At 62.7% G+C, this 23,598-nt stretch overlaps 1 protein-coding gene across 1 annotated transcript; it reads left to right on the top strand.

Annotated features, from left to right (window-relative positions):
• Positions 1–5,732: 5,732 nt before the first annotated feature.
• CDC42BPG (CDC42 binding protein kinase gamma) lies at positions 5,733–23,412 on the top strand. Its single transcript, XM_032414374.1, has 37 exons — positions 5,733–5,892; positions 8,539–8,630; positions 8,712–8,795; positions 9,165–9,260; positions 9,564–9,712; positions 10,251–10,344; positions 10,563–10,763; positions 10,892–11,140; positions 11,570–11,649; positions 12,440–12,537; positions 12,627–12,707; positions 12,996–13,084; positions 13,188–13,367; positions 13,670–13,762; positions 13,904–14,025; positions 14,102–14,174; positions 14,408–14,514; positions 14,603–14,717; positions 14,953–15,101; positions 15,178–15,266; positions 15,558–15,610; positions 15,702–15,800; positions 15,889–15,948; positions 16,232–16,337; positions 16,570–16,703; positions 16,808–16,947; positions 17,039–17,120; positions 17,871–18,087; positions 18,678–18,740; positions 18,854–19,453; positions 20,467–20,564; positions 20,645–20,729; positions 20,856–20,976; positions 21,104–21,221; positions 21,427–21,550; positions 21,681–21,766; positions 22,802–23,412. The coding sequence occupies exons 1-37, from the start codon at positions 5,733–5,735 to the stop codon at positions 22,856–22,858; spliced, it is 4,644 nt and encodes a 1,547-aa protein (XP_032270265.1). The 3' UTR covers positions 22,859–23,412.
• Positions 23,413–23,598: the final 186 nt, after the last annotated feature.

The raw sequence follows: 23,598 nt of genomic DNA, 5'->3' as shown, positions 1-23,598 counted from the left end.
TTGGCAGGGAGCCTGCTTCTCCCTCTCCCTCTGCCTGCCGCTCCCTCTGCTTGTGCTCGCTCTCTCTGACAAAATCTTAAAGGGGGGGGAGGAAAAGCTCACTGTGTCCCCAAAGTCTGTGCTAAAGACTCAGGTTTGAGAACCCCACACTGAAGGTCCAACGAGGTCACTCCAGCCCAGGGCCTTGAAGGCTTGGGACAGCCCTCAATTTCCAGGGGTCACCCAAGAGGTAGAGCGTGCTTGTTCAAGCTGTTAGAGAAAGAAAACACAACTTCTGAGTTCTTACGGAATGTGGGTGAGAGGCGCTGCTGGCCTGTGCTGCCCCAGGAAACCTCAGCACGGGGGTGCTGCCCCAGGAAATGGCTGCCCATCTGAGGCTTGAAGGAGGGGCCCTCAGCAGGTGTCTGCCCCCCTGCTGCTTCAGAGCTCCTGTCCTTGGTCTGTGTTTTATAGTTGGGGGGGGGTCTTCTAGGTTCAGATGTGGCCACCCTCCTGAGGGCCAGCCCCCCATCCCTTCCTCCTCCCTGCCTCCCTAGCTGGCCAGAATCCTGGGCAAAAGGCCCCTCTTCAGAGACTAGTCTGGGGCACAGGGGGCTGTTTGCACCCGGCCCCCAGAGCTCCTGGAATGAGGTGCGTTGGGGGCCATCTTCCCGTGTAGCATCTCAGAGTCCAGCACCCAGGGGGCACTGGGGCCCACCCCCTGTGTAGGCCCCAGTCGACAGCTCTGTTTTAAGATTTTATTTTTTTTGAGAGAGAGAGTGCGCATGAGCAGGGGGAGGGGCAGAGGGAGAGGGAGAAGCAGACTCTCCGCTGACCAAGGAGCCCAACGAGGGGCTCGATCCCAGGACCCCAGGATCATGACTCGAGCCAAGGGCAGACCCTTAACCGGCTGAGTCACCCAGGTGCCCTGGCAGCTCTGTTTTACCCATTGACATCCCACGTGAGAACACATCAGAATGAACATTCCTTCTACTTCTTAGTAAACAAAAAAGTAAACCATTGAATCCAACCCGGTGTCCTGTTCTTATCTCAGACGGGCTGGTTACAGGACTTGCCCAAAGCCACCACTCCTGCCCCTCTGCATTCAGAACACCCCAGCCGAGAAAGTACACAGAAGGCAGGCCTCGGGCCAGGCAGGGGCAGTTAGAATCCCAGCTCGGCCTCTTGTTAGGACTTAGCCTCTCCCTTCCCGAGGCTGTTTCTTCAGGTGCCAAATGCAGGGACCCCAGCTTCACAGAGGGAAGGCCCCTGGGGTGCCCAGCTCCGGAGGCGCACCGTGGTTGGTCAGAGGGGCGGTAAGGATTGGTGCAGGGAGCCCAGCACCGCACCCAACTCCCAGAACAAAGCAGGCAGGACCCACCCTTCCCTGAAGCAGCTCGCAGACCGGGTGGCGCCCATGGGCCAGAGGGGTGGTGGCCAAGGGGGCTCAGGGCCTGGCTTCCTGTGCACCCAGAGGGATTGGTAATTATAAAACCACGTGGGGCTGCAGCCGCTGTGTGGAGCGTGGGAGCCCCTATAGTGTGCTGGAGCAGCACAGAGAAGGGTTTTGGAAGAAAAACCAGGATGATGAAATCACCATATGTCCACCCATTTGGAGCTTTGGACTTTTCAAAGGACACACCCCTGGTGTGTTGGGGAGGGCGGGGGAGCGGGCATGTGGGGCTGCCAAGACTAGCTTGGGGAGTGGGGGCCCTCAACCCCACCATCTCTATCAGTCCTTCCCCGAAAAGCCACCCCAGTAGACAGACAGGGAGATAAAACCCGAGTGCCTGAGCAGCAGGACACAGGGAACCCCCCCGACTTACCATCCCCCCCAACCGCACACTCTAACTAGACAAACAAGCTCCAGCAACCGTTGGTGGCCATCCTGCGGACCATTTGCCTCTCACGCCTGAGCTGGGCAGTTCTCCCTTGTGCACAGAGACAGCGGCCCAGAGAGAGAGGAAGTGACTTGCCCAAGGCCAATGCCTGGTCCACAGTAGGCAGGGCAGGATGAGGCCGCAGCCAGCCTCTCGGTTTTCCCTGGCTCTCTGGGGCAGGAGTGGGTCACTGCTTCTGCTGTGGCCAAGGGCAAGGGCAGTCTGGCACCCTAGTTAGCCCTGCAGGACCATCTGCTGAGAGTGGCTTCCCGAGCAGGGCTGGGAGGGGCTCAGCCTCAGCCACTGGGGCTGCATCTTGCTCGACCTTGGGGGAAAGGGGAGCCACAGACCAGGCTGGGGAGGCTTAAGACGTGGCCGTGGATGCAAGAGACCCTGGAGCCTGGCTTGTTTCTGATCCCCTCGCAGACCCAGAGGGCTATGGTCTGGGGGCGGGAGAAGCTGAGTGCCCTGTCACTCACTTGGGGCCCCCTTATCTGGGCTGGCCTCTCTCCCCTGCTAGGCCTGGGTCTCGCCATCTGAGGACCTTGGCAGAAGTCTATGTCAAGTCCACTGTGGACTATGTCCTCGAGGACTATGTCCTCGCCCCTGTCCCCAGCAGCTGGGCACGACACGCTGCCCTCCTGCTGCCAGGTACTGGTGGACCCCTGCAGCCTGGGTCAGGAGGCAAGCTGGCACCGCCCACCTCCCACCTCCCCAGCCTCAAGGTATTACTCTATTAAGAGAAGGAAGTAATAACCCCCTCCTCCTGAAGATAACAGATCTGCAGTCACTTTGAAATGCTCAGAAGCACAGTAGGAATGGAATGTAAGGTGTTATCCAGGTGATCTGCTCCCCACAGGGCTGGATGAGAGATGGTGCCGACACCTCAATACCAAAGGGACTCAGAGCGGGGAAGAGGTTATGAGGGGAGCAGGTGTCCCTGCAGCTGGGTGGGCCTCCCACAAGCAGTCACCAAGAGGGCAGTGGGGAAGAGGGAGGTGGTGGGGGTCTCCTGCTCAGACTCACCCGCTGAGCACCCACCGGCCTGGACCAGGATCCTCGTCCCACACAGGGCGCCCTGGGGCAAGGACCTGTGGCCCTAGAGGTCTGGCTCACACAAGCTCAGAGAACAGATCTACTGAGGCAAAGCAGCGCTGCGTGCAAGAACTTTCTGCCGTCAGGGCTGGAGGACCGGCGGCTTGTGGAGGCTGGAGCAGGAGTTCAGGCACTGACTGAGTCCTGAGGGGCTTCCTGACCTTGAGGCCGCACAGGAGTGGGCAGGGTGCCCAACCCCCTTTACAGACAAGGAAACTGAGGCTTGGAACAAGGATGTGACAAAAACGAATACAGGGGGCACCTGGGTGGCTCAGTCATTAAGCGTCTGCCTTCGGCTCGGGTCATGATCCCAGGGTCCTGGGATTGAGCCCCGCGTCGGGCTCCCTGCTCCGCGGGAAGCCTGCTTCTCCCTCTCCCACTCCCCCTGCTTGTGTTCCCTCTCCTGCTGTCTCTCTCTCTCTCTGTGTCAAATAAATAAACTAAAAATCTTTAATAAAAAAAAAAAACCCAAAACAAATACAGGACCAAATAGAATCAAGTACCAGATGGGCAGGGAGTGCCAAGCGCCAGTCCCTTCTGAGCCCAAGCAGACCTCAGCAGTACTCAGCTTTTGCTGCCTGTGACCCAGTTTCCTTTCTCCGTCCTATGTGGAGATGGCATCTTTTTTTTTTTTTAAGATTTTATTCATTTTTGTGAGAGAGAGAGAGAGAGAGAGAGAGGGCGAGAACACAAGAGGGGGAGGGAGGGGCAGAGGGAGAAGCAGACTCTCCACTGAGCAAGGAGCCTGATGTGGGACTCGATCCCAGGACCCTGAGATCACGACCTGAGCCGAAGGCAGACGCTTAACCAACTGAGCCACCCAAGCGCCCGGAATCTTTTTTTCTTTTTAAGATTTTTAATTTTCTTAAATAACCTCTATACCCTGGGGCTTGAACTTAAAACCCCAAGATCAAGAGACCCAGGCTCTATGGACTGATTCAGCCAGGGGCTTGTGTTGTGATGGTTTTTAGAGGGAGCCCCCAGTAAAAGGCAGGAATTGAGCCAGCCAGGCCCCCCTGTGGGGATGGAGTCTTCTCAGCAAGAGGATAGCCTTGTCTGAGAATGGCATTCAGAGAGGCTAGGGACTTGCCAGAGGTCGCACTTGGAGTGATCCAGGACCCAGAGGCCTCACTGGTTGGCCCGTGACTGCTGACCCCTGGGGGCTGTGGCGGGCTGGGGGGCAGGGAATCAGGGTGGCCAAGAGGGGCAGTGAGGAATGGCCCATCTTCCCACCCAGGACACCTTCCCTACCCTAGAGTTCCTTAGGAGATGGGCACTTGGACTTGGCCTGAGCACCTGGCCCTCCTCTGGTCTCTGGCGCCCCCCTGTGGCCTGTAGTGGGGGGAATCTTCCTGTGGGCCCCACCCCAGCCCTGCCCCATTAGGAGGACCCAGAATGCTTCAGGTGAGAGCGCACCAGAACTCCTGCCCCCACTCCCTGCCAGGAGTGAGTGAGACAGCCTGACTCCATTTCCCCACTTGGCTGACGGTGGGCACAGGGAAGCCACAGGGCAGGGCTCAGAGGACAGCACATTGGAGGCCTGACAGAAAGTCCCCTGCGTACTGCCAGGGAGGCTCAGCTCAGCTCCGCAGACATTCACAGAGCGCCTCCTCCGCCAACGCTGGCAATGACCCTGTCCGGACTCAGGGAGGTCCCCGTCTGAGGGGGCAGGCAAAACCCCAAAGAGATCTTTTAATGGAAGAATTTGTTGTCTAAAGCCACTAAAATGCCCCACCCTTTGTTCCCTCCTCTTGGACAGACCCACAGTCCCATGGCGTCCGGTCCAGCCCAGCTGTCTCCAGCTGGGCAGAAATCAGAAATGCCACTGGATAGAATCAGTCCCTCCCCTCGCCCACCTCCTCCAGCCCAGCTTCCACCTCTCCTTGGTTCTTATGTCCCAGGTCGGCTGCAGGCCTTGCTGCCGCCTAGGCTTGAAAAGCCTGTGGTGGAGTTGCCAGCCCAGCCCCACTCCAGGGTCTAGCTGCGGGGCCTCCTCACCCTCAGCCTCTCCATTCATCTTCGTCCTTCTCAAGCGTCAGTGTGTCCATCTGCCAAATGGGTGTAACCATCCCCGCCTCACCTACCTGTCTCCCAAGTCGACTGTAACGATACAAATAAAATGAAATCTGAAACTACCGAGGTTCTCCCCCCAGCCCTTGGGAGTGTGTGTGGGGGGGGGGGTGCCAAGCGCTGCGGGCATCCCGGGGAGAGAGGGGACTACAACTCCCATCCGGCTCCGGGGCCGCGGGCGTCTCCAGCCCCCTCTCCCTGACCTGAGGGAGAGGCAGTCGCTGTCCCAGGGCGGGCGAGGGAAGCCGAACTGCCCCGGGCATCCCCTACCTAGGTTAGGGGCCGGCGAAGGGCCGGGTACGGCTGGGTCTGGGGCTGCGCGGAAACCCAGGCAGCCTTCCCGGGCCCCTACGGGAAGACCCCCTTGTCCAGCCCAGCCAGGAGTTTACTGTTCGGGGCCCGCCCCCCCACTTCCTGGCCGAGGGTTGTCCCCGCCCCCGCGCGCCTCCGCCCTCCCACCTTCACCTCCAGTCGCGTCTCCCATTGGCCGGCGCTCACCTGCCCGTCCGTCGAGGGGCGGGGCAGAGGGCGGGGCGCGGCGCCCAGGTGTGGGCGCGCAGGCGGCAGCGGAGGAAGGTGACAGCGGGGAGGGCGGGAGGGGTGGGGGGAGGACTCGCGGACGACCCGCGGACCGACAGACGGACGGGCCGACGGGCGGGCATGCGGGAGGCCCGGCTCTAGCCCGGGCGCGGGGCTCCGGCCGCAGCCATGGAGCGGCGGCTGCGCGCGCTGGAGCGGCTGGCGCGGGGCGAGGCCGGCGGTGGCCCCGGGCTCGACGGCCTCCTGGATCTGCTGCTGGGGCTGCACCACGAGCTCAGCAGCGCCCCCCTCCGGCGGGAGCGCAACGTGGCGCAGTTCCTGAGCTGGGGTGAGTGACCCGGGCGGGACCGAGGTGGGGCCGAGGTGGGGCGGCCCGAGGGACACCGCGCCGGGACCCTCTCCCCCCCGCGCCCTGCGCCCACAGACCCTCCCGCAGGGAGCGGCACCCCCACGGGCTCCCCGCGCGGAGCCCGCACCGGCCCTGATTCGTGCCGCCCGACCCCTCGGGCCCTCTCAGCTGCACACCTTATCCTGCCTCAGACTCACGCACACACACTCCTTCCCGCGCACAGAAGCTGGCGCGTGTACACAACACACAGCTTCCACAGACACACAAGCTTGGTCCCAAGCATAGACTTCAGACTCAGGTACACAATACACGGGCTACAGAGTCACCTCAGGGATTCCTCACTCACACATCATACTTCATGACCCTGGAGAACAAACAGGCACACACGCAGACCCCTGTGTGTCTCCCACACTGACACACGCGCTTTCTGTCTCCCCCATACCACACGGACACGCTGAGATACTCACAGCTCAAGGAGAGATCCGGGGAGCCCCACACTTCACCCTGAACACCACCCCAACCGCACTGGCTCTTACACACTTGCCTACTTCCACGCACAGATCCACAGGGATCGCACACTTGCAGACATTCACACACAGACACTTCCATCTCTCGGCATACAAGGCCACCCCAAACTGGACACAGGAACCAACCTCAGCCCCTTTCCCTGTGCAGGTCGCTGGCCAGGCTTCCTGAGGTCTGTTCCCCAGGGCCGCAGAGGGGGGCTTGGCTGGAGGTGGGTCTGCACCCCTTCCTGGTTGACTCCTCTGAGTCACCGGAAGTGGCTGACCTGGGGCAACCCTCAACCCAGTGCGGACACCGGCCTGGCACCAGCCCCAGGCCTCCTGGTTAGGTCTGGCCAGGCCATAGGGGGAGGGCACAGGGGCCCGGCCCGGAGGGTGGGGCGAGGCCGGTGTTTGCCCAGTGGGTGACTAGCGTTCCTGGCACTCCTTAGCTCTGGGCCGGCACGAGGCCTGGCCTGGCCCGGTTGGGGGCCTGCAAGACATTCCAGTGAGCTAGCCCCCAGCCCAGCCCTGTCCTCCAGGGTGAGGGCAGCCAGGAAGCCCCAGCCTCCGGTGCCTGCCACTCTCCCTGGCACTTCTGCACCTTATTCATGTGTATCTGACCATGTTGTCATCACCCGCTGTGACGCCCACGCACACGTGTGTGTGTGTGTGTGTGTGTGTGTGTGTTTGCACACACATGTGCTCCTCCCTGCCAGCCTCTGGCGTCTCCGCCTGGGACCCCAGCATGGGGGCCTGTCTGTTGACATCTCCCGAGGTAACCGGCAGGGCAGTGACTCACTCAGCTCCTGCTCCAACTCGTCCCCGCTCCTGCCCAGAGCCCCCGTCCCCTGCGGCAAGGCCAGAGGACTGGGCAGCCTGTCCTGGGGACCGTGATCCTCCTGACTATGGCCCCTGGCTTTGGCTCCTGTCCGGCTGATGGGTAGCCACCTGGCCTCGGTTCCCCCTTGGAGGCCTTGGGCTGCTCCTCCCAGCCGCACACACAGGCCTGGGAAGGAGACAATTAATTTCTGTAATGAAGTTTCCACACCACCCTTGCTGCGGGGGTTCTGCCCGATAAACCTGTGGAGCAGCTCTCTGTCCCACCCACAGACCCGCCCAGCTGGCAGGGAGTTTACCTGCTGGCAGGGGGAAACTGAGGCAGGGAGCCAGACTGCAGCTGCCCCCAACCTCCCACCCGTCATTCTTGCCTCCCTGAGTTTCCAGGCTCCAATTCCCTCCCCAGGCCTGTGGCTTCTCCGGGCCTGGAAAAGGCCTGGGAGTGGCTGGAGATGCCCCTCAAGGGAGTATCAGGGACTGGGAGAAGAGGAGGCTCTTGCTCAGATAAAAGCCAAGTCCAGAGAGGGAGGCAGGGCCTAGAGTTGTAGGGCTGGTCAGGCCTGGAGAAGATCTTGAGTGTTTGCTCCCTCAGGTGCCAGCATCGGGCGCCAGGGAAAGGTTTTCTGGCTCCGTTTTTAAGTCTTGTGAGAATGTGGGCAGACCTATTTATGCCTGCAGACAGAGAAGGCCCCACATGGGGAGCACAAAGCCTGTCCTCCCGGAGCCCAGCGGAACCACTGTGTGACTTGTCCTCCGGGGCTGCCTCAGGCCTTACTCCCAGCCAGGTACCTCTGTGCCTGTAGGGTCCCAAGACCAGGGCTCACAGCTCCCAGTGGCAGGAAAGCCTCTCTGGGGACAAGGAATGTTGTCCGTCCAGTTTCCCAAGACAGGCCCAGGCCTGGTCCTGCTAGGCGCCAAGAACTGTGAGCTGAGGGTGGGAACGGTATCCCCTTCCTCCTCAGGGTGACCTGGTCAGCCAGGGTCAACCCCAGACTGGGAAGGACTACAAGTTCCATCAGCCCCTGGGACTGAGACCGCCTCGAGTCTGGGGACACGGGTCCAGGGAACCATGGATTTCAGAAGGTCTGGGGGTCAGGTGGTCAGCAAAGCCCAGACCCCACCTTCCGTGCTTCCTACTCTTAGCAACTTGACCAGAGGCCGCCCCTGGGGAGGCCATCCCTGCTCTGGCCTCCTGGGGGTTGCAGGTTCTACTTTCCTCAGGCAAGAGAGGGAGCCAGGGCCCTCCCTGTGGGTTCCCTGAGCCCTACTCTGTGCCCCTCAGCCAGCCCCTTCGTAGCGAAGGTGAAAGAGCTGAGGCTGCAGAGAGATGACTTCGAGATCTTGAAGGTGATCGGCCGAGGGGCCTTCGGGGAGGTGAGCAAAAGGCATGGGGTAGGTGGGAAGACGGGGTTCGCACCTGGGCAGAGCTGACCCCGGTGCTCCCTATGGCCTCAGGTCACCGTGGTGAGGCAGAGGGACAGTGGGCAGATTTTTGCCATGAAAATGCTGCACAAGTGGGAGATGCTCAAGAGGGCTGAGGTCAGTTTGGGGTCCGATGGGACTTGGGCACCCTACCAAGGGGCAGGGGGCGGGTGTGCTGCCACTGGGGCATACAGGGCATTCTGGGGAAGGGGCAGGAGAGGCTGCTGAGCCCGCAGAGGACCCACCCCAACAACTGCCAACCTCCCCCGTTGCTTCCCCATGATAAGCCTTTCTTAGAAGCTAGCGTAGTTCCCATTTTCCTTATGATAACACTGAGGCCCAGAGCCAGAGAGCACAGGCTCTGGCTTACACAGGCAACCTCAGTCCCAGCTCCTGGATTTACTTATTCTTCATCCCGTGAGCTGGGGAGGAGGGTTTTCTGGGCCCTGATCCCACCCTTCCCCCTCCTCCCCAAACCTGCTGCAGACTGCCTGTTTCCGGGAGGAGCGGGACGTTCTGGTGAAGGGGGACAGCCGCTGGGTGACTGCTCTGCATTATGCCTTCCAAGATGACGAGTACCTGGTGAGGAGACTCGGCAAGGTTGGAGGGTGTTGCCTGGGGACAAAGGAGATGCTGGGTCTGCGGAGAGAGAGACCCCTCCTATGGGAACCACGAGGCTTCCACTCCCCACCAGCTGCTGGGCCTGGAGCCCTTGCCTGAGCTCTGGCTGGAAGCTGGCCACCCTAGAGCTGCTGGGAGACACTCTCGCCTTCCCAGAACCCCTCAGAACCATGGGGAGGTGGGCAGGAGGCAGGGCCCTGGGACAGGTACCCCCCTACCTTCCCCGTCTGATTCTTGCCCACCCCCCCTTCCACCACCTTCCAGTACCTGGTGATGGACTACTATGCTGGTGGGGACCTCCTCACTCTGCTGAGCCGCTTTGAGGACCGCCTCCCACCCGAGCTGGCTCAGTTCTACCTGGCTGAGATGGTGCTGGCCATCCACTCTTTGCACCAGCTGGGCTACGTCCACAGGTAGGGCCCCCAGCCCACCTGCTGACTGCCCTGGGGACAGCTGACAGTTGCTGAGCACCCACCACATGCCAAGCCCTATGCTGGGTGCTTCGTACACACGATGCCTTTGAATCCTCACGCTAAAAACCTTATGTGATGGGGGCTGCCCTTGTCCCCACTTTACAGGTGAGAAAGTCAGGGCTTAGCCTAGGTAAGCACCTGGCTTGAGGTGACTCAGCTAGTGGTTTGCACCCGGGAAGTCTGACTCCTGCGTACCCCCCAGCATGCCCTGCTGCCTCCAAAGATCATCCTTACGGGTCACTTTTCCCAATTTAACCACCTTCTTCCTTCTTGAGAGCCAGGAGGCCTTGCCCCCCCACCGGCCCCCCGCCGTATGCATGCAATGCATGCACACACATTGTTCTTGTGTGCTCACGGGAATATGTGTGAGCAGATACATGCTGGTGTTTGCGTGTGCCCATGTACTCACATCCAGGCATGTGCCTGAACACACACCTACACACGCGGGTCAAGCCCCTCTTCCCCTGCGCTCCTCCAGGGATGTCAAGCCAGACAATGTCCTGCTGGACATGAACGGTCACATCCGCTTGGCTGACTTTGGCTCATGCCTCCGTCTCAACAACAGTGGTATGGTAAGGCCCCAGGGTGAGGGCAGGGGCACCCGGCCCGGAGAGCTCCCAGGGGAAGGAGGGACTGAGTCGAGGCCCCAGGTGGGGTCAGCAGGCCGGCTAAGCCTGAGGGAGGGGGGGTGTCAGGGCCAGACCGGGGGCTCTGGTGAGGGGCCATCAGGCCTAGCCAAGCCCAAGGCTGTCCTCATGGCATCCTCACCGCCCCCGCCCCCCCCAACCAGGTGGATTCGTCAGTGGCAGTAGGGACACCGGACTACATCTCCCCCGAGATCCTGCAGGCCATGGAGGAAGGCAAAGGCCACTACGGCCCACAGTGTGACTGGTGGTCCCTGGGCGTCTGTGCCTACGAGCTGCTCTTCGGGGAGACGCCCTTCTATGCTGAATCCCTGGTGGAAACCTACGGCAAGATCATGAACCATGAGGTCTGGCTGCCAGGCTCCGGGGCTCTGGGAGGGCAGCAGGAGTCCTGAGCCCCCTCGGCTGGGACACCCGCAGGTGGGGGTGGGGTCCTGGGTGCCCACCTGCACCTCTCCCTCCCCCTGGCCTGCAGGACCATCTGCAGTTCCCCTCAGACGTGCCTGACGTGCCGGCCACTGCCCGGGACCTGATCCGCCAGCTGCTGTGCCGCCAGGAGGGGCGGCTGGGTCGTGGGGGGCTGGACGACTTCCGGAACCACCCCTTCTTTGAAGGCGTGGACTGGGAGCGACTGGCAACCAGCACCGCCCCCTACATCCCTGAGCTTCGTGGGCCCATGGACACCTCCAACTTCGATGTGGACGACGACACCCTCAACCATCCGGTGAGTAGTGGGTCCCACTGCCTTGACCCTTGCTGGCTGTGGGAAGCCCCCAGAAGTTCTCCAGAGCAGCTGCTGGGTGGAGGATGAGGCCCTCGCACTCCAGAGGCTCACGGCGTTGTGGTTCACCTGAGCGGGCTCACCTATACCACAGTGGGTTGTAACGGGTGGAGGTCCTCGGACCTCAAGTATCATCCTGTTAACCAGAGGTCTTGTAAGGAAGAAGACCCTAGCAGCGCCTGGGAGGCCATGGCCATAAGGACTTGTGGGAGTCATGGTCTGTTTAGGTGGGGGCCACGTCACCCTCCTCGGTACCCTCTGAGCAGGAGGAGGTCGGCACTCCCAGTCCCAGGGGAGTCTCTTGGGTCTTGAGCCTCAGCCTGGAGCCAGGCCTGCCTGTTGAGAGTGACACTCCTTCCCCTCCTTCTGCAGGGGACCCTCCCACCACCCTCCCATGGAGCCTTCTCCGGCCACCACCTGCCATTCGTGGGCTTCACCTACACCTCGGGCAGGTGAGTCTCGTCCTCACATACCTAGAGGGAGGCCTGGCCTGGAGGACACTGGGCACGTGGCCTGCTGGGACCCCGGGAAAGAGGCTGAACGGCCTACCAGGTGCCTGCCTGTGACAGGTGGTCCGGGAGTGTGCTCGGAGCCCTCGGGAAGACACTTCCCGTGTCCTCAGATTCTGGTGGAGCCCTGTCTATGCCCCCTATGGGTCCTATCCCAGCATCTGGCCCTTAGAGGACCCTCCACGCAGGCTGAGAATGTCCTGGACTTAGAACCAGAGGCCTAGAGTTAGACAGGCCCCTCCAAGTCCCTGAGCTGCGCTTTATGCCTCTTTATGCCGATTTTACACTGGGTCGGGTGATCTAGTTCCTTCGAGGGGCTGGCCTGAGACTGCGCTGAGGAGGCACTCTGATGTGCAAGCAAAGGCGTCTGACCCGCACTCCGAGCACCACTGTGTGCTGGGCATGGGGCCAGATGGCCCAAATCTCCCCGTCCTCGTGCCAGTCCCTGGAAGAGGGCCTGTGAGGAAACTGAGGTGTTCCTCAGATATGTTAGGTGACTGTTCAAAAGTGCCAGGGCTGGGGCTTGAACCTGGGTCTGGGGGACCTTGGGGCGCAGCCCTGGGCTGGGGTCTGGTCCAGGCTGGTCTGTTTCTGCCGGCACGGAGCCCAGGGCTGGGTACAGAGCTGGCGGACAGAGGCTGTTTCTTGGGTGAATGGACGACTGGATGCGGGAAGATGGCGGGCTCTGCGGGGGAGGGTTTTCTGCCAGCATGGGTCGCCCTGCTGTCCCCAGTCCGGGCCCTGAGAGCAGCTCTGAGCAGCTGGCTGGCCTCGAGCAGCAGCTCCATTGTCTGGAGCAGGAGAAGATGGAGCTGAGCCGGAAGCTCCAAGGTACGGGCTCCCCAGCCGGGCCGGGGTGGGTCTGACCCGGGAGCTACTGCCGGACTAGCTACTCACCGACGGGTGCCCCCGCTCCGCAGAGGCCCTGCAGGTCTCCTCAGACCACCGGGAGCTGGAGCGCCTACGGAAGGAAGTGCAGACCCTGCAGGGCAGGCTGTCAGGTATCCCGCCCCCCCGACGCCCCCCATCTCTTTCCCCCACGCTCGCCCCAGAGGCTGAGCAGCTTTCCCCAGCACACCTGAGTCCAACCTGGATTCTAGTCCCGCCCCGACTCTGTATATGAGGTGTGATCTCAGGGAAGTATTTTAAACTTTCTGAGCCTACGTGTAGAAAAATGGGCCAAGGAGACCCACTTCCGGGGCTGTGGTGGCGGTTCTGTGAGCTGCTGCACGCGGCGTGTCTGGCTGAGGCCGTCAGTACGTGTGGGCCTCAGTGACGATTTCTGGCAGAGACGCCGAGGGACAGCAAGGCCCAGACGGAGGGTGGTAGCCTGGGCCAGGACTGCGACCTACGGCAGGAGCGAGACCGGCTCGTCCGGGTGAGGGCCTGGTGAGGTGGGGGGCGCGGCCCAGGGCTCCATGCTAAGGGGGTCCGTGCCCTGACTCCAGGCCTTGCCCTCCCCCCCTTCTCGGGCCGCCCAGGAGCTGGCCGAGGCTCAGGCAGGGCTGCGGGGGCAGGCACAGGAGCTCCGCAGAGCCCGGGAGCGGCAGGAGGACCTGCTCCAGAGGCTGCAGGAGGCCCAGGAGAGAGAGGCGGCCACAGCCAGCCAGACCCAGGCCCTGAGCTCCCAGCTGGAGGAAGCCCAGGACAGCAGCAGAAGGGTGAGTGATGGGGGCGGGTGGGGACAGCGGCAGAGCCCTGCCCCTGTGGCCCCCCAGGGTGGTTGGAGGAAGCCTAGGGAGCTCAGGCCTCGGGGCTGGCAACACCATGCGCCTCTGCGGCCCCACTGTGGCTGACCGAGGCCCGAGCCAGGGGATGCATTTTGGCGGGGGCGGGGGGGCGCGGCTGGAGGTTCACTGTCTGCATTCCTGCTGTGGCTAGCGGCCCCAGAGTCTGTGGCAAGGCGGGGGAGTGGCTCAGGGTGGACACGGTCAGCAGTGGCTGCCCCCACGCCTCGTCACAGTTGCAGGCCCAGGTGGCCACCCTCTGCCGGGAGGTGACACAGCTCCAGAGACAGAGGGAGCGAAGTCTCGAGAAGGAATCTTTCCAGGTCAAGGTAGTGAGGTCTTACCCTCTTCCAAGGGGCACTTCCCTTGGCCCGACCTACTCAGGGCCCTGAAGGCCCCACCTGGGTCCCTGGGGGGAGTGGGCCATAGCTCCTTAGGCCCCTGCCCTGACCCCTCTCTGTGTCCTCAAGACCATCCACACAGCCTCTGAGACCAATGGCACGGGGCTGCCTGAGGGCGGGCCTCAGGAAGCGCAGCTGAGGAAGGAGGTGGCTGCCCTGCGCGTGCAGCTGGAGCAGGCCTGGGGCCGCGGGTGAGTTGGGCTGCCGGGGTGGGGGACTGGAGGGGGGCCTGTGCTGGGAGTCATCGAGTCATCCTCTCTTCCCCAGGCTGAGTGGGAAGGAGGAGGCTCTGTGCCGGCTACAGGAAGAGAACCGGCGGCTGAGCCTGGAGCAGGAGCGGGTGAGCACGGCGGATGGAGGGCGGACAGACCGACAGGCAGTGGGGCAGGGGTGGGGAGCTGGCCGGGTGGATGGTCCGAGCTGCCAGGGTCCCAGAGCAGGCGGTCTCCCCAGCCCGGTAGCACCCACAGCTGGCAGGTGAGCTACGGTGGGTAAACTAGGGTGGACACAGATGGGGCTCCGGGGCGTGCAGGGGCCCCTGGGGACTGACCCCTCTTCCCGCCTGGCCCCCAGCTGGTGGAAGAGCTGGAGCGGGAGCAACAGAGCAAGCAGCAGCTGGAGGGCGAACGGCGGGAGACGGAGAGCAACTGGGAGGCCCAGATCGCAGACATCCTCAGCTGGTGGGGGCCGAGGGGCTAGTGGGGGAGGGGCTGGGCCCAGGCGGGGCCGAGGGTCCAGGCCAGGACCCTGAGCCCCCTTCCCAATCAGGGTGAATGATGAGAAGAGCTCAAGAGGCTACCTGCAGGCCCTGGCCACCAAGATGGCCGAGGAGCTGGAGTCCTTGCGGAACGTGGGCACCCAGACGCTCCCTCCCCGGCCGCTGGTGAGCCCCTGCAAACACCCTGGGGGGTGGGCGTGCTAGGAGCCTCACTCGGCAGGCGGGGACACCGAGCTCATGGAAGATCAGTGACTTGCGTGAGCTCACAGCAGGTCAGTGGCCAGTCTAGGGCTTTGAGTCTGGCCAGGTGGCATGGACGGCAGTGCGCTAGGGTGGAAGGGGCCTCTGAGGCAGCCCAGGTCCTGGGGGGCGTCTTACCTGGGCGCCCCCTGGCCCCCAGGACCACCAGTGGAAGGCCCGGCGGCTGCAGAAGATGGAGGCCTCTGCCAGGCTGGAGCTGCAGTCGGCCCTGGAGGCCGAGATCCGGGCGAAGCAGAGCCTGCAGGAGCGGTTGACACAGATGCAGGAGGCCCAGCTGCAGGCCGAGAGGTGAGAGCACGGGCAGGCCCTGCAAAGGGGGCTCCGGACCTCTGCGGGGGGCTCTGACGAGCTCTCCCTCCCCCAGCCGCCTGCAGGAGGCCGAGAAGCAGAACCAGGGCCTGCAGCAGGAACTGGCTGCGCTGCGGGAGGGACTGGCGGCCCGCGGCCCGGGGGGTAAGTGCTCGTCTGCCTGCCTGTCTGGGAGCGAGGCCCCCGCTCGAGCTTCATGGGGACCAAGGGGGGCCCACGACGGCCTTGCAGGACTGTGGAGACAAGAGCTTGTTCCAGACTCTGCTGCTTACCCCACTGTTACCCGGCACTTACGGAGCCCACCACAGCCTGCAGTCATTGCTCCATTTCACCAAGGTGGAAACTGAGGCTCCCGCTGGCCCCCAGTTCCTCAGGAACGAGTGTTAGGGCTGGGCCAGGGACCCACCCCCAGTGACCTGTGCTCTCTGTTTGCAGACACTAAGCCCTCGAACTCCCTGATTCCCTTCCTGTCCCTCCGGAGCTCAGAGGTAAGAACTGTGCGCGGGCTGGTTGGGAGGAGTCCTGAGGAGAAGCACAGGGGCCTTGACTCCCCCCACCCCGCCCCATCTCGCTCCCCAGAAGGATTCCGCCAAGGACCCTGGCCTCTCAGGGGAGGCCCTGAGGCCTGGTGTGGAGCCAGAGCTGAGGCCAGAGGGCCGCCGCAGCCTGCGCCTGGGGGTGAGGACAGGCGGGAGTCCCGCGTCTGGGGGGCTGGGCCCCACCGGCTGCCTGTGCCCTCCTCACCTGTTTGCTTGCCTACCCCCAGGCCGTGCTCCCCAAAGCACCTGCTGCTCCCGCCGCCCCTGCAGAAGGTCCTCCTGTAAAGGTTAGCACCTGGAGGGGTGGAGCAGGCTGGGGGCACCAAGCCATTCTGCCAGGCCTCCAAGGACCTGCTTGGGTCCCTCCACGGGCATGATGGCTGGCAGAGCCCACGGGGGATGGTGGCAGTGAGTTTGAGCGCTGTGACAGACTCACTGGGGTTGGGTTCACAACGCCACGGGCCCATTCCCCCATCCCACCTGACCCCTCAGGCTGGCCTCGGGGGTGGGATGCAGGGCGCTGGGAGGCCACGGTCAGGCGAAGGTAACGGGCGTGTCCCGCCTCCCCAGCCTGGCTCACACGCGCTGCGGCCCCGGAGCTTCCCATCCCCTACCAAGTGTCTCCGCTGCACCTCGCTGATGCTGGGCCTGGGCCGCCAGGGCCTAGGCTGTGACGGTGAGGCCCCCACCCCACCTTCATGCCCCCCTCCCGTCCCTGGGTGGAAGGAATGAGACAGCCCTGATCTTGACACACCTCGACTTTCTGCGGCTCGTTTCCCGCTGCTCCATTTTGCTCTCTTGTTTTGTTTCTTCTCACGTGATGGGGGAATTGGTGAGAGTTCAGAGTCCTGGTTCCGGGCTGTCCCCACCCAGCCTCACACCACCGGCTTCTCCTGCTTTCCCCACAGCCTGTGGCTACTTCTGTCACTCAGCATGTGCCCCCCAGGCCCCGCCCTGCCCTGTGCCCCCTGACCTCCTCCGCGCAGCCCTGGGAGTGCACCCCGAAACGGGCACGGGCACAGCCTACGAGGGCTTCCTGTCGGTGAGTGGTGGCTGGCCGGGGAGGAGGCGGGGGTGGCCAGCGCGGGCGGGGCCCAGAGCCCGGCGGGCCCTCCCATGCTTGCCTTACCCCCTGCCCCCCCGCAGGTGCCGCGGCCCTCGGGTGTCCGGCGCGGCTGGCAGCGCGTGTTCGCGGCCCTCAGCGACTCCCGCCTGCTCCTGTTTGACGCCCCTGACCCACGGCTCAGCCCGGCCAGCGGGGCCCTGCTGCAGGCCCTGGATCTGAGGTGGGTGCCCGGCAGGGGCGAAGGGCTGCAGCGGTGGGGGGAGGCGGCCAGGGGCCCTGTGACCTCTGACCAACTCCATGGACCTCTCCAGGGACCCCCAGTTCTCAGCCACCCCCGTCCTGGCCTCTGATGTTATCCACGCCCAGTCCAGGGACCTGCCCCGCATCTTCAGGGTGAGTGCCAGGCAGGCTGGGCCGGGCCACCTTCTGCCTCCACGCAGCCCTGCTCCAGCCACCCTTCTCTATGTCCTTCTCCGTGGCTGCCCTCTCCACGCCCCACCCCACCCCTGCGCCACCTCCACAAGGACAGCTATGGTAGCCTCCATCCCACAGTGCGGTTTGCTTTCCGTTTGTGAAGCTGGCCGTGTTCTGCTCGTTTAGAACCCTTCTGTGGCTTCCCATCACCCTCAGGGTGCTCCTGACCGTGGCCTTGAGGCTTCACATTTCTGACCCTGTGGGCCTCCCCGGCCTCCCTCTGGAGCCTCTCTCTGCTTGGAACACGGCTCGCTTTCTCCAGTTCCAAAAGTGCCCTGTAACCACGGACCCTTCCCATCCTGTTTGCTCTGCTCGGCTCAGGCCGCCCCCGAGCCTCTCCCCAGCCTGGACCATCATTCCTGGTTACTCCACTCACCCCCTGGGCTCCAGCAGAAATGTCTCTTCCCCGGGGAGGTCATCTTTCACTGTCAGCCTGGGGCTGTGTGTTTCCATGATGCCCCGTCCCTCCCCGACCACGGCACTGGCTCTGGGCTCTGGCCTTGTTGGTGTGACAGTCTGACCGTCCTGTCTGGCGAATCACCTGCTGTAAGACAGCTTCTGGCCCTGCACTTGGCCGCTCACCTGGTGCTAAGAGGCATCGACCGGGGTGGAGGGAGGGGATGGCCGACTGTCGGCCCACAGCCCTGCAGCCTGGGTCCCTGCCCACAGGTGACAGCCTCCCAGCTGACCGTGCCCCCCACCATGTGCACCGTGCTGCTGCTGGCCGAGAGTGAGGCCGAGCGGGAGCGCTGGCTGCAGGTGCTGGGCGAGCTGCAGCGGCTGCTGCTGGACACGCGGCCAAGGCCAAGGCCGGTGTACACACTGAAGGAAGCCTATGACAATGCGCTGCCACTGCTGCCCCACGCGCTCTGCGCCGCCATCATCGGTGAGCCGCACGCTGAGGAGCATTGCCCTGGGCGGGCTCTGGGGAGGAGTCTAGGCCTGTTGGGAGGGTCCCTGCCCAGTCCCTACAGCCACGAGCTGCGGACGCTCCGCATTACGGACGTCACCCTCCCCTGGGCATGGCTATGTGGGCAGCCTGAGCCGGGGGGCCGGGGGCTTGGCTCCTGCCACTCCATTTCTCTGTGCCTCAGTTTTTGCTCTTTCTCAAAGAATCTTAAGTGAGTGAAAAGAGCAAAGGCTTTTAGCAAGAGATGAACGAGGGCTCCCGTGCTGGCTTTCTTACTGGCAGCAGGGAGACCACAGGGGAGCCTCACACCACCTCCTGTGGGGCTGCTGTGGTCGTCCAGGAGCCTGGCGCTCAGCGGGACCTCCATGAGGAAGTGAGGGAGCAGTGCCTCCTGGCTTCCCCGGGCAGCTGGCCGCAGCCCTGAGCCAGCCCCTGCCCTGGAGAGCTGGGATCGCCATCCCCATGTCCTCAGGAGAAACTGAGGCTCAGCAAGGACAGGCAAGCTGCCTCGTCTCTGGCTGCCAGATGGGCTCCCTGACCCCTGATTCTCTTCCTCCCTCTACTAGACCAGGACCGGCTTGCTCTGGGCACCGAGGACGGGCTGTTTGTGATCCACCTGCATAGGAATGGTACATGCCAGGGTGGAGCTGGGTGGGGGCCAGCCCCAGGGGCCAGAGGAGGATGGGCATGGGGCTGTTCTTCACCTACCTGCTGGTGACACTCACCTTTGCCAACCCCGAAGACATCTTCCAGGTGGGCGAGTGCCGGCGGGTGCAGCGGCTGGCTGTGAGCCCCGCGGCAGGCCTTCTGGTCGTGCTGTGTGGCCGTGGCCCCAGCGTGCGCCTCTTCGCCCTGGCCAAGCTGGAGAGCGCGGAGGTGGTGGGTGCCAAGATCCCCGAGTCTCGAGGCTGCCAGGTGCTGGCAGCCGGGCGCATCCTGCAGGCCCGCACCCCCGTGCTCTGTGTAGCCGTCAAGCGCCAGGTGCTCTGCTACCAGCTGGGCCCAGGCCCGGGGCCCTGGCAGCGCCGCATCCGAGAGCTGCAGGCACCCGCACCTGTGCAGAGCCTGGGGCTGCTGGGCGACCGGCTGTGCGTGGGAGCCGCCGGTGCCTTCGCCCTCTACCCGCTGCTCAACGAGGCTGCGCCCTTAGCGCTAGGGGCCGGTCTGGTGCCCGAGGAGCTGCCACCGTCCCGCGGGGGCCTGGGCGAGGCGCTGGGCGCCGTGGAGCTCAGCCTTAGTGAGTTCCTGCTGCTCTTCACCACTGCGGGGGTCTATGTGGACAGCGCCGGCCGCAAGTCTCGCATCCACGAGTTGCTGTGGCCAGCAGTGCCCACGGGCTGGGGTAAGGCCTGCAGAGGGCCGGGCTGCAGAGGGTCCTCCTGCCTGACCAGCCCCTGCTCTGCCCTCAGTGGACTGCACCGGATCTTCCTCTCCCAGGCCTTTGCTCATGCTCTTCCTCCCCGCCTAAACTGTTCTTCCTGTACCAGGCAAACTCTTAACCAAGTCCAGCCGCAGTGCCAGCTCAGGGCCTGGAGCTGGTAGGCTCTCCGCAAATGACCACCATGATTTCTGCCATTGTCATTACTGCTTTCATGCTCCCTGCCCTGCCTTTCCCCATTGCTGGTCCTTTGTTCCTTTTTGCTCCCCCACCTCTGTGTGCAGACCTCTGCCCTACTGCTCTTCGCACCTTCTTCTAATGACTGGTTTGGTACAGTGGGGGCCTACAGAATGGGCTGGGGCTGGTTTCTTCGTCCCATCCTGCACCCAGCCCAGGGAAGCACACCTTAGGGGCTATGAATGTTTGGAGGAATGAATGACTGAATGAATGAATGAACAAGGCAGTGGAGGAGGTAACTGTGAGATGGCATCCAGGCTAGAAGACAGGGACAGAGCTCCCTTCATAAGCAGTGGCTCTTCTGGGGTTGGGCCTGTGGGTTGGGTGTAGCAGAGACTTCGTCTGTAGGAGTTGGAATCAGACTGCCCAGGGGTAATTCCCAGCTCTCACTCACCACTGGGTGACCTTGGCCATTACTTAGCTCTGGGGTTCCATTCTGTCATCTGTAAGTTAGGGGTGATAATACGACCTGCCCAGAGTTGTTTAAGAAGTGAAGGAGAAAACGTCTGCCAAGTGGTTGGAACTTTGCCTGGCATGCCAGATAGTGAGCGAGTGCTCCATGGCTGTGATCTCTGATTCCTTATGGACCTTGGGTGGGGCAACCTGGAGTCTTCAGAAGGACCTTCGGCTGGGCGTGGAAGTTACTGTAGGGAGGAGGACACGCGGGGGGGGGGGGGGGGGGGGGGGTGTTCCCAACAAGCCCACAGAGGTGCCTGACGTGCGGGTCTCCTGCCCCGCAGGTTATGCAGCCCCCTACCTGACAGTGTTCAGCGAGAACTCCATCGATGTGTTTGATGTAAGGAAAGCAGAATGGGTCCAGACGGTGCCACTCAAGAAGGTGAGGGCCTGCGCAGACCCCGGGCCCTGCACCGGGGTGCAGTCGGGGAGCACGGCTGACCTCTGTGCCTGCTGCCTCAGGTGCGACCCCTAAACCCGGAGGGCTCCCTGTTCCTCTTTGGCACGGAGAAGGTCCGCCTGACCTACCTCAGGAACCGGCTGGCAGGTGAGGACGTGCGTGTGCAAGCGAGTACGGAGTGTGTGCGTTCACGTGTGGATGTGTGACCCTGAGCTCCAGCGGACGGGCCCTGGGGACTTGGGAGCACCGTCCGGCTCTCTGCTGCTCCCACAGAGAAGGACGAGTTCGACATCCCCGACCTCACTGACAACAGCCGGCGCCAGCTATTCCGCACCAAGAGCAAGCGCCACTTCTTCTTCCGCGTGTCTGAGGAGCAGCGGCAGCAGCGGCGCAGGTGCGCGTGCGCGATGCGGCAGCTGGGCGGGGCCTCCCAGGCTTGGGGGCGGGGCGGGGGCGTTTCGGGAGGGAGCCGAGGAGGTCTCTTGCGCCGCCCCTCCCCCCAATATTCCCTCCACCCGCAGGGAGATGCTGAAGGACCCCTTTGTGCGCTCCAAGCTCATCTCACCGCCCACCAACTTCAACCACCTGGTGCACGTGGGCCCCGCGGACGGGAAGCCCGGCGCCAGGGACCTGCCTCGGGTGAGTTCTCTGGGGCCAATCACAAGCCTCCCTAGTAAGGCTCAGCCAATCACCGGTCTTCCTGACGCGCTTGAGCCGATCGCAGCCCTCTGCTTACCTCGGACCCGGGACCCCAGCACGTCCAGGCTGGGGGCCCCCCTGCGGTTCATTTGCCCTGGGATGGTGCGCCGCACGGTCGCAGCCCTTCTGCATTGTCCCCCAACAGGCTCCAGAAGGGAAGGGCCGAGGTACCCGCGGCTCCGGCCCCCAGCGTCCCCATAGCTTCTCGGAGGCTTCGCGCCGCCCAGCCTCCGTGGGCAGTGACGGGCTCGCTGGAGACGCGGACGCCGGTAAGGACAACCCGGCTGCTTCCACGGCCTCCATTTCCCTCCCCAAAGTTTCCACCCCCTTTGGGCCCCTCATATTTGACCTTGGATTTTTGTGTCTCCCCCCCTCCCCCCCATCCTGCTCCTGGAGCAGTGAAGAGGAAGCCTTGGACATCTCTGTCCAGCGAGTCCGTGTCCTGCCCCCAGGGATCTCTGAGCCCCGCAGACTCCCTGATACAGGTGAGCTGATGGGGGTTTTCCCCTCCCGTGTAAAAGCACAGGTAGTTCTGTTCTGTGCTAGACCCTGTGCTGGGACCTGAAGCCAGAGAACAAGCTGAGCCCATCCCTGCCCTGGATCCTAAGAGAAGCAGACTTGTCCCCACAGTGGGCCCCAACAGAGGCCTGGAGGCAGGTCGGCCTAGGTGGGAATCTTGGCCCTGACTGTCCCAGGAGTGTGGCCCTGGGCGAGATGTCCAGCTTCTTTCACTTATAAATGAGGTTATTATTTGAGATTATTCTAGAAGTGGTAACCGTATGAGGTGATGATGACTTCAGCAGGGTACCTGACACATGGGGAGAGTGCCACAGAAGAGCAACTCTTTAGAGGCCCAACCTGAGGTGGAAGGATCAGAGGAGAGTCCACTCTGGCTGGGGACGGGGAAGACATAAGAGGAGCTGGGAAGGCTCCCATTCACCCTCAGGCCACTTCTCCATTGCCACCCCCAGTGGAGCCGCACCAGGCCACTCAGAGCCCTGGGACTTGCCATATTCTTTCACACCTTCAGGCTCTTGCCCCTGACGTACCCCCTGCTTTGCATGCCCTTTCATTAACATCCAGGCCACCTTCAAACTCTGCACTAATATCACCTTTTCCAAAGATCACCTGGTTGCCTGGCAGCCACCAGCCTCCCTAGGGCCCGTGCCCTTCCCTCCACCCCTCCTTGTCAGTCCTTCTGTGCTATGGTCTTCCTCCAATGCCAGTCCTCCTCCCTCAACTGTGGGCTCCCTGATAGCGAGGGTCAAGTTTGTCTTCTGCCTGCCTAGAGTAAAGCATGTCTATTGATCGAGGAAGAATAGAGTAAATGAACAAAGGGACTTTGATTTGGGCTCCAGAGTTGAGTAGGAGTTCCCAGGGTTTTTCTCCTATAGCTCCACCCCCACCTCACATCTGGCCTCCTCCAAGGGCCTGGATGCAGGAGGTGATGGGTCCTGGGAAGGCCTCTGGGGGGCACTGGTCTGGTAAGGAAAGAGTCCTTCCTTCTGTTTCCCCTCCAGGTGTCAGAACGGCCCCGGAGCCTCCCCCCAGCCCCTGAGTCAGAGGGGTCCCCTTGACACCCTTTGGCAGGGCCCACCCCGATCCCAGGACCGAGAGACAGAAACGAGCAAAGAGCTTGAGGAATGCCATGCTCCGGCTGGCCCGGGATGTGTGGAAATTCGGACTCAGGGAGGGCCTGGGTTGGAGAGCGACTCGGAGGCTGGTCTGGGTACCCAGGACCTGGGGGCCCTGACTCCCAGCCCTTATCCTGCCTTTCCCCTCTGCTCCCAGCCCCTATCTGTGCTAGCTACTGGGAATAGAATGGCCCCCTTTCTGCGCTGGGGGCCCATCTGCCCTGGAGTCCAGGGGCGATTGTGCCAAAGCTCTCCTTTCCAGTGCCAAGCCTCAGAAGGCCTGCAAGCAAGAGTTGGGATGAGGGATGGAGAAGGACTGGGTCCCTGGGAACAATGTGGGGTCTCTTGGCTGTGGACTGTGTAGCCTCTAGGTGAGGCCAAGTTGGGGCGTATCGCGGTCTCTGCTCAGGGTCAAGGTAGGAAAGACAGAGTCTGATCCAAAGGAAAGGAGAATGGGGCGCCTGGCTGGCTCAGTCAGTAGAGCATGTGACTCTTGGTCTCAGGGTTGTGAGTTCAAGCCCCACGTTGGGTGTAGAGATTACTTAAAAAATAAGAAAATATATATTTTTTTTTTTCAAAGGAAAGGAGGATAGACAAGGAGCAGGGAGGCTGTAAGTGAAGGAGGATGTGGGTGAAGGAAGTAGGAGAGGGAAGGGGAAGGAAAGGAAGTGGAAGAGGCAGGA

The sequence above is a fragment of the Phoca vitulina genome, unplaced genomic scaffold (genome assembly GCF_004348235.1).
Source record: "Phoca vitulina isolate PV1807 unplaced genomic scaffold, GSC_HSeal_1.0 scaffold16, whole genome shotgun sequence".
Classification (NCBI taxonomy): Eukaryota; Metazoa; Chordata; class Mammalia; order Carnivora; family Phocidae; genus Phoca; species Phoca vitulina.
The sequence above is the reverse complement of the archived record's forward strand: the minus strand, read 5'-3'. Positions and strand labels throughout refer to the sequence as shown.